We start from the raw sequence: 9,690 nt of genomic DNA, 5'->3' as shown, positions 1-9,690 counted from the left end.
ACCGTTGTGTCGTGTCCCTCTCCATTTAGCCGTTTTTTTTTTTTCATTCGTTCGCCTTTCCTTTCTCCTCCCACCTGTGGGAGTCACGCACAAGGGGGGAAAATTTTTCGTCCGGGGGGTGGTGAAGACACTTCACTGGATGTTCCCGGTTAGATCTGCGGCAAGGAGCTACTCTGGAGAAGCGCCGGGCAGACATGCCCCAACCCCGTTGTCGCGTCGCCGCCTAGCATGCCAGAATGGCGAGTGGTACAGATGACGAAAATGAGGCGAATTCGTTAGCAGGACACTGCGGACATTCGGGGGGATCCGAAGTCGCAGTGGGAAATAACTCCAATTTGTTCGGTTTGGCAGTGGAGGGATGTAACCCCAGTGGGAAGAGTTGCTCAGGGGGGGGTCTCCCACGCAGGGAGGAATCAAACGGCGAGTGCATCTGTGCTGGTTCGCCCGGAAGGAGCAGCCCTGGGAGGAGCGCCCCTGACAAGAGCGACTATCGCAGAGAAGACTGTACCCAGGACAACACAGACATGCTGGGCGACGAAGAGGAAAGGCACTTCTGCAACGTCTGCTTCTCTTTCTTGTATTACAAAAAATATTGCTTCTACGAACTGCTCAGGATCTATAGAAACGTGTCTTCCCTGACGCACGAGGAGAAGACTCTCCTCACAGAATCGATTTACTGCAAATTGTACAAAATGTACCTGGCCGTCCTGAATAACTATTTTTTTATTTTAAACATTCTTCTTCCCCAGATTTCAACTCATATCATTTTGCACCTCCTGGCACACACGGATCAACGCGGGGACATGGTCATCGTGGAGGACTCTTCCAGCGACGGGGAGGAGAGAAATGGAGAAAGCGTTGCAAGGATTGGAAGCGTTCGGAGCGGCACGGAGGATGCCACCTACAGTAGCAACGCTGAGGAGGGCCACTCCGACGGAAGAAGCAGCGTCGATGGAGAGGAGAAGACCGCCCAGGGGAAAACGAGAAAGAAGAGCATCCAACGGAGCAAGCGGGCCAAACGCAGCAAATGGGGCAAAAGAATCCCCCGGGAGGAATACACCATAAATGAAATATTGGACCATTTAACTGAGGAGGAGAAGGAGAAGATCGATCGGGAGTATAACTGGCACAACTTAGATGCAAGGTTGCTCTGTAAAGATAACCCCATCGTTATACTAAAAGAAATCAGATCTAAGTTAATGAGTGCCAAAGAGAACCAAGGGATCTCCAGGGAGATTCAGATTGAGCTTGAGCTGAATCTGGAGCGGTCCACGTCGGTAGATTATCTGGACGTCGGTTACTCCACCGGCAGGGCAACCCACCATAAGGATGAAACAGGTGCCAATCTTTTGAGCAGTTCATCGTTGTTTCCTGAGGAAGAAGGGGGGAAATCCCATGGAGGAGCAAAACAACAAGGGGGAGGAAAACAAAAAGGGGATCACTCCCCCCCGGAGCAGTCACACGGGGTATGCCCTGACGAACAGCTCAAGGAGGAGCCGAGAAAGAGCCTGCCCTTCCCGGAGCACTACAACAGGCAGTATCATAAAAGACAGGAGAAGGAAGAGGCGGACATTCCCAACGGGAAGGGGAAATCGGAAGATATCCTCCATGGGGGCGGCGAAGTGAAGGGCCAGTCAAGCGGCGAATCGAAGGGGCAATCGAACGGCGAAGTGAACCACGAAGCCTACCTCGCGGACCACCGCAAGCATCACAGCGAGTACGCGTTTCCCCGCCTGGATAGCCCGCCGGAGGAGATGCGGCTTGGTGAGTGGGGCGCGAACGACGAGCCACGGGGGGAGACCGCTGCGCCAGATAGGGAAGCGAATGTTGGGGGTACTCCAAATAGTGCTCCCCCAAGTAGGGATCCCCCCACTGGAGCCCCCCCGAGTGGAACCCCACTCCAGGGCGAGCACGTCCCCCCCGGGCGTCGAATCACAAGCGCGTACAGCCCCACGCTCGACGAATACAACCTGCTACAAAACATGAGCAAAGTGAGAAGTACACTGAGACAGTTCGTTCGCGACTGGTCCATGGAAGGAAAACACGAAAGAGATGGTGCATACGAACCGATGCTAAAAAGTCTGGATAAATATGTGCCCATAACAGATACGTATGTCCCCAAGGTTCTCTGTCCAGGATCAGGATTGGGAAGGCTTCCATACGAAGTAGCAAAAAAAGGGTATAGAAGTCAAGGGAATGAATTTTCCTACTTCATGCTCCTTGCATCGAACTTTATCCTAAACTACTACAATGAAAAGGATTCTCTAAAAATCCAACCCTATTGCCTGAACACATTGAACCGGAAAAAAAGAGACGACCACCTCAAAGCTGTAACGGTCCCAGATATAAATACCTACAATAAGGCCATCCTAAGTACCGACTTTTCCATGTGTGCAGGTGAACTGATCGAAGTTTATGACAAAGAGAGAGGATCCTTTGACGCAGTTCTCACCTGTTTCTTCATAGATACAGCGAAAAATATCTTCTTGTACATTCGAACCTTTGCCAACATTTTAAAGCCAAACTCTCTATGGTGTAACGTCGGTCCTCTCCTCTACCACTACTCTGAAATGACGAATGAACTCTCCATCGAGTTGTCCTGGGAAGAAATTGAACTCATCATTTCGAAGTGGTTCACTTTTGTGGAGATTGAATGGATAGACAATTATTATACGACCAATGTTGACTCCATGATGCAGGTGCAGTACCACTGTATCTTTTTCTGCGCCATTCGGAATGATGTCCCTGTGGAGGACCCGCCCATGGGGGACCCCCCTCAGGGGGGCTAGCAAAAAGGAGGAAAAAAAATGGAAAAAAGAGAGGGAGAGAGAAAAAAAAACCCTCAACAGTTATCACCCTGTTTTGTAACTGCCCTGCCCCTCCACTGAGCATGTTTTTTTTTCTTCTTTTTTTCCTAAAAAACCTCCCCCTCCATAGTTCCGCGAATGCTCACGCACGCACTTGCGTGTAGGACCATTTGCGATTTTTTTGTGAACCGATTTTCACCCCCCCCTGTTTGGTAACACTGCAACGATTTGGCTTCTGCGTCGGCGGGGCGGGCCCTCAGAGGGCCACCCACATGCATGCAGAGGTACACCGGCCCAGGGACAAATTAACCGCGGCACTCTCTTAAAACGTGGAGGCAATACAAACGGCCGTGATGGCATCTCCTAAGGTGACAGATAAACTGAGAACATGTGCGCCTCGCGAAGGTTACCCCCCCAGACACACTCCGAGCCGTCCTCACCGTTAAACAATCAGCTACAACAACGGGCTTGCGCGACACAGCGACGGATGCTCCCCCGGAGGGACAACCCAGTGGGGAATGAAGTAGCCCCTGTGTGATTACACGTCGGAATATAATACCTTCACCTGTTAGCGACCCCCCGTTGGAGCCCCTTTGTTAGGGTTGGATCCGTTCTATCCCCCCTATATCCACTTGCCTACCCACCTGCCTATGTTCATTCCCCTTGGGAACCATTTCAATCAGATTGTGATGCATGTAGGATTATCCTCATGATTTATGTCTTTCGGATGAGCTGGGTTATGTTATCATCATGTTGAAATGGTTCCTTCGGGATGGAGGGGCCCATTGTTTTTCCTGACCATGTGCAGGTGAAGGGTGAGTTCGTTTGAGGAAGAATGCATAGAAGTGAGCCATCATCCCCGTGTCGGCGTGGATTACCGTTTTGCGGAATGAGTGCTCTCTTAACTGATTGCGCGGGGAACAAAGCGCGCGTTTCATTTTGCGACATTAGTGAAGAGCGGTTCACCCTTATGCGTGCGATGCGGAAGCAGAAAAGGGGAAAATACCAGTTGGCCGACTTTTGTACGAAGCTTTGTTACAGGGGGGGCCCCTTCTTCAATCCGGCAAAAAGCAGCGCGGCGAAGCACAACGAGTGGAAAAGAAAAAATAAAAAAAAAAAAATTAAATTAAAATTAAAATATAAATTACAAAATATAAATTATAAAAAATAAATTAAAGATAAATTTAAAGATAAATTAAAAATAAATTAAAAAAAAAAACAAAAAACGGTGAACCCAGGTATGCAACGATGCGGAGAACCCTGCTGAGTGCGCTTAGCTACCACAGGAAGAGCATACAAAAGGTGCTGCTACTTCTAATAAAGCGGAGGCATATGCTAATCAAACCCCTGGGCCGCAGGCAAACTACCGGGCATACGTCCATCTAACGGCCCGCTTCTCCAACGTTTTCATCTCTTCATTAACACACCAGTTCGATGGACATAACACCGGAAGGAACTCCTGACAAGCCAAAATGGGAAAAAAAAAAAAAAAATCGAAAAAGGCTATCCCACTTATTATCGGAAAAAAATAAATCGGAAAAGGCTATCGACTTAGAAAAAAAAAATAGAAAAAAAGTCTGCCCCTCTTCGCGAAAAAAACAAAGTTCATTTTAACCCCCTCAAAAGAAAAAAAAAGAAAAAAAAAAACTCCCTTTTAAGGGCAACCGACTTAACACGAACCCGCAACTGCAACTGCAACGGCAGCTTTACATACTTACGGATTTGTTAAAGAAGGATCACTCTCCTGCGACGTCGTTAATAAAGCGAATTGACTCCAACCATGTGCGGCATCCTAGCCATTTTCCACTCGTCCATTGAAAGGCACCGACTGCGCAGGAAGGCCCTGGAGCTGTCAAAGAAGTAGTGACCGAGCGACGAGTCCTGGCCGATCCACGGTTCTTCGAGTGAACATCTCTTCATTGCGTGTCCATGCACTGTAGAGGGGCATACAACGGTTGTGGTGCATTAGTGGGGGCAGTTAACCCTTGTTCGCCTTTTCTCTAACACGTTCTTCGTTCCTGTTCGGGCGTGGGTTCTGAATGGAACAGAGTTGGCATTCCACAAAAAGGGGAGAGGGGACACAGGTGTAGATGTGCTTGTTTATGTCCATATGGACAAATGTAATGGTGCATCCTCTGGAAAAAGGAGAGTAGGCTCCTCTTTTGCTCCCCCCACTCGTCAACTATGTTGTCAATCAGACAATCGAACCAGTGGACATGACACTCTTCCGTTCCTCTGCCTAAACGAGTGAATACTTTTGCATCCACCAACCGTCTGTGGTCCTATGCAAATGATTTGATAAAGGTCCATGGGGGAGTGCTTCCCTGGCGTAGCATTCCATTTGATACTTTTTTCTGAGGCCCTCTTCATCTTTCAGATGGCCTAAAAGGGATTTTCCCCCCTGCGCAGGGGTGTGCCAATGAGTGAGCACAATCCCGCGCCACTTCCGCCGCGAACACACCGCTAATACGCTGCTTCTAATCACCACTTCTATGCACAGGCTGAGGCACCGGGGCCCCGACTGGAACGGAATCGTGATCGAAGAGAATGAGGACGGAACGACCAACGTGCTGGCGCACGAGAGGCTGGCCATTGTGGACGTCCTCTCGGGTCATCAGCCCCTCTATGATGACGCCAAGGAAATATGTCTGACAATAAACGGAGAGATCTACAACCACATGGAGCTGCGAAAGCTCCTTCCAGAAGACATCATAAAAAGTCTGATTAGCCAATCTGACTGTGCAGTCATTCCGAACTTGTACAAGAAATATAGAGATAAAATGCCATCCATGCTGAACGGGATTTTCTCTGGAGTTATAAGTGACAAAAAGAAGAACACCTTCTTCGCGTTTAGAGATCCCATAGGGGTTTGTCCTCTCTATGTAGGATACGCATCTGATGGGTCCATCTGGTTCGCCTCAGAGTTCAAAGCACTAAAGGGTAGCTGCGTTAGGTATGTTAACTTTCCTCCTGGACATTACTACATCAACTGCAAAAATAAGGGAGAGTTTATTCGCTACTTTAATCCCAATTGGTGGGATCTAACTTCTGCCATTCCTAACAATAAAGCTGACTTGGAACAGATTCGAGTGCACCTGGAGAAGGCCGTGGTAAAGAGGCTCATGGGGGACGTACCCTTCGGAGTGCTTCTCTCCGGGGGGCTGGACTCCTCCATCGTGGCATCGATAATTTCCAGACATTTGAAGAAGATCCACGGGGGGGAAAGCGAGGCGGGTGCAACACAGCCGGCAAATCATCGGGCAACTGATAGCCCATCTCACCTCAGCAACGAAGAAAACTATGGGAATCGCCCCGCCGAGTCCTTCCAGCTTAAGAGTTTCTCCATCGGGCTGCGTAACTCGCCCGACCTGAAGGCCGCAAGGGAAGTTGCAAATTTTCTTGGGAGCCACCACACGGAGTTCCACTTCACCGTGGAGGAGGGAGTCGACTCTCTTCACGACGTCATATACCACATAGAGACGTACGACATCACGACGATCCGTGCTTCCACCCCGATGTACATCCTTTCGAGGCTGATCAAAAGCAGTTGCGTGAAAATGGTTCTAAGTGGAGAAGGAGCGGACGAAATCTTTGGAGGCTACCTCTACTTTCACAAGGCTCCTAACCGGGAGGAGTTTCACCGCGAGTTACAAAGGAAGGTGCATGATCTGCATATGTATGACTGTTTGAGGGCAAACAAATCGACCATGGCATTCGGGATCGAAGCGCGGGTTCCCTTTCTCGATCTGGATCTCTTAAACGTAGTCATGAATATTGATCCGAAAGAAAAAATGTGTTCAGAGGGACATATAGAAAAGGACATTCTAAGGCGCGCTTTCGCTGGCTATCTGCCTGACCATATCTTGTACAGACAAAAGGAGCAGTTTTCCGATGGGGTTGGCTACAATTGGATTGATGGTTTGAAGGAGTACGCCGAGAGTAAAATTTCGGATACGCAATTTTCACGCGCACCGTTTTTATTTCCATATAATACTCCCAAGACGAAGGAGGCCTACTTGTACCGCTGCATTTTCTCTGAGTGCTTCCCAGAACAGTGTGCGCAGGAGTCGGTCCCGGAGGGGTCCTCTATCGCCTGCTCGTCCAACAAGGCGGTAGAATGGGATGCGTCCTTTAAGCAGAACCCAGATCAGTCGGGCAGGTCCGTCCTCGGCGTGCACCACAGCGCGAAGCAATTCTCCGACGTCAAGCCCGTCCAGCTGCCCGACGATGAGAGCAGGGCGCTTCTCACAGGCGCAAGTTGATTGGTCAGCAAAAATTGGTCAGTTCGCACCAACTTCTAGGTGGAAGCGCCCTACTTGTTATGACTGCGTGGAGTGGCTACATATGCAAACCGTCTACTCCTGCAGGGGATCCCCTCTTTCCAATCACCACTACGTAGCCATATATGTAGATCCTCGGAACGGTGCAACATAAAAGGAGGGACGCACAGACGCAAAATGTATGCACTGCGAAAAAAACGTGGATGGATCAGCCACCACCCCTTTCTCTTCCCTAAACATGTGGCGTACTTTAATTTTTACCTGAATGGTAAGAAGCATGTTTGTACAAACCCAACCGGGTGGACTTTTTTTTTTTTTCTTCCTTTTTAACCGTTTTGCCTGCCTGAACTTTTTCCTCCTACCCGCTGTGGGAACAATTTAATTTGGGTTACTTTGCCGTTTGTCACTTGGGGAAGCGGGAATTGCACAGATTGCAGGGCATGTTCGATGCTCCGCTGGTGAAGCAAAATTATCTGCGCACTGGTTTCGTGGCCTACTTATGCAATAAAGGTAGGGAAAGCCTTTTCTGCAGAAAAACGAGCGGGGTGTTTCTCCCATCGATGGGCTTTCCTCGAAAAAGTAGCAAAATTTTTTTTTTTTTTTTTTACCTGACTCGTTCAGGCGATTTAATCATATTTTGCGTAACCCATGGGGATAAACAGAAAAAGATACATAGATATACAAAGAGGTACATAGAAATACGTAGCATGCTTCTTTTCCTTTTCATCCACGGTATGCTGCTTTTGCTTAGAAAATTCCAAAGTGCGTTGATGAATTCACCACTCCCCCGAGCGTGCTTCCATTTTTGCCAACACGTCCGTAAAGTAGAGAGAGAGAAAAAAAAAAACGCTTTACAATCTTTGCGCACCTCGTTTGATTACCACAATTTTTTCGAGGCATCCCCGTCGACTGCACTTTGAACACTACGATTGGTAGTGAGGGGAAAAAAAATGGTGCATACCTCTTTTTCTTCTTAATTTGTTTAAGCTTCCCTCAGTGGTGGGATCCCGTTTCTTGTTCGCTTCTCACCGCTGCGCAGAAGTTTGCCAACAATCTTTTCGCAGGGGGGGAACCGAACTGGATCCGTTTTTTTTTTTTTTTTTTTTATATTTTGCCATCCTATGGGAATATGATGCATGTATATACTATATGTATGTCAGTTGTGGGTATGCCGGGGTGATGTGCATTTCACGCATTTTACCCTTTCTACGCTTGTTGTGTATGCCGTAGGTACATGCCGTGGAGAGGGAAGCTACTTGGCCGTTCACCCGATGGGGAAAAAGTAAACAGTCCGGAAGAGTTCCGAACCGTACCGAAGAGTAGCATGGAAGACTGACAAAGAGTTGTCAATTGGGGTGCGTACCAGTTACGTGGCATCTTCGCGCAGGCACTGAGGCAGATTCATATGCCCATCGCAGCACTGAGGAGGCGTTTCCCTCAGTTTTGGTAAATCCCGCTTGCGCTTAGTACGCATTTCATATGGAGGCTCTGCTCCTGCTTCGTTTTTTCATTTTTCTTTTTTTACGCCACGTGCAAACAAATGTCAACGCTCCTTTCGCAACTTAGCAGAAAAAAAAAAAACACTGTGCAATTTTTACCTAACGGAATTATTTCAAGTACCTTTTTTTTTGCTCATCGGAAGGTTTCCACATTGTAACATTTTTTTTTTTCCTTCTCCACTTCACCCAACAGCAATAGCTGCAGAGATAGAGAGGAAACCAATCTGTGTTTTCGCCTGTGCTCATTGTTACGGCATTTTTCATCACACTGTTTGCGCCATTTTTGCTTTGCCACTTTGGGAAGAAAAAACTTAACTGTAACTGCAAAAAGGTAAGCAGAGATCAAGTGCGTCAGGCGCGCGGCATACAGAAGCGTATGCCCGAATGTATTCGTGAGTACGTGGGAGTTCCCGCGGATCCGCGTCAAATCGACTGGCGTCAAACCGATTGGCGTCAAACCGATTGGCGCCAAATGGACTATCGCCAAGAGTGAAGTGGAGAAGTACAGCTGTACCATTGTGACCTTCCCCACGTGACTGTGCCACTGCGCAGAGGAGTGGGCCGCTCCCCCCGCATAAAGGGATGATCTTGGGGGCTGCCTGCATCGTCTTCATACATCCGCCTCACTCCTATTAATCATTCAGCGGTGAGCACATTTTGCCTTTTCGCTTTGCATCTTCCCTGTTCCCTCTCTGACGCAGCTCCTGTTATCAAAATGGCAATGAAATACGTCGCGGCGTACCTTATGTGCATTTTGGGAGGAAATGAAAACCCAACTGCAAAGGAAGTGAAGAAGGTCCTGAGTGCAGTCAACGCAGGAGTAGAGGACGATGTACTAACAAATCTGATGAACTCACTAAATGGAAAATGCTACCATGAGTTAATTTCGGAGGGAATGAAGAAGTTACAGAATATTGGTGGTGGTGGAGGAGGAGCTGCCGCGGTGGCAACAGCTGATACGGGTGCTGTGAAGGCGGAGGAAAAGAAGGAAGAGAAGAAGGAAGAGGAAGAAGAAGAGGAAGATGACTTAGGATTTTCGCTCTTTGGTTAAACATTCAGCGCCCCTTCGGTTGAGCGAGTTATATGTGTGTGTATACCGTAGGT

At 48.4% G+C, this 9,690-nt stretch overlaps 3 protein-coding genes across 3 annotated transcripts; all 3 read left to right on the top strand.

The window, feature by feature from the left end:
* Positions 1-236: 236 nt before the first annotated feature.
* On the top strand, positions 237-2,789 carry C922_03924 (hypothetical protein; the record flags this gene model as incomplete). The annotated part of the gene is made up of 1 exon (XM_008819511.1): positions 237-2,789. One exon carries the CDS (start codon positions 237-239, stop codon positions 2,787-2,789), a length of 2,553 nt encoding a protein of 850 aa, XP_008817733.1.
* A 2,510-nt stretch (positions 2,790-5,299) lies between these two features.
* C922_03923 (asparagine synthase (glutamine-hydrolysing)) lies at positions 5,300-7,069 on the top strand (the record flags this gene model as incomplete). Its single annotated transcript, XM_008819510.1, has 1 exon — positions 5,300-7,069. The coding sequence occupies one exon, from the start codon at positions 5,300-5,302 to the stop codon at positions 7,067-7,069; it is 1,770 nt and encodes a 589-aa protein (XP_008817732.1).
* Positions 7,070-9,301: 2,232 nt separating this feature from the next.
* C922_03922 (50S ribosomal protein LP2) lies at positions 9,302-9,637 on the top strand (the record flags this gene model as incomplete). Its single annotated transcript, XM_008819509.1, has 1 exon — positions 9,302-9,637. One exon carries the CDS (start codon positions 9,302-9,304, stop codon positions 9,635-9,637), a length of 336 nt encoding a protein of 111 aa, XP_008817731.1.
* Between the last annotated feature and the right edge of the window lie 53 nt (positions 9,638-9,690).

This window comes from Plasmodium inui (assembly GCF_000524495.1).
Source record: "Plasmodium inui San Antonio 1 unplaced genomic scaffold supercont1.18, whole genome shotgun sequence".
In the NCBI taxonomy this organism is placed as follows: domain Eukaryota; phylum Apicomplexa; class Aconoidasida; order Haemosporida; family Plasmodiidae; genus Plasmodium; species Plasmodium inui.
Note: the sequence above shows the minus strand (reverse complement) of the source record. Positions and strands in the feature narration are given on the sequence as shown.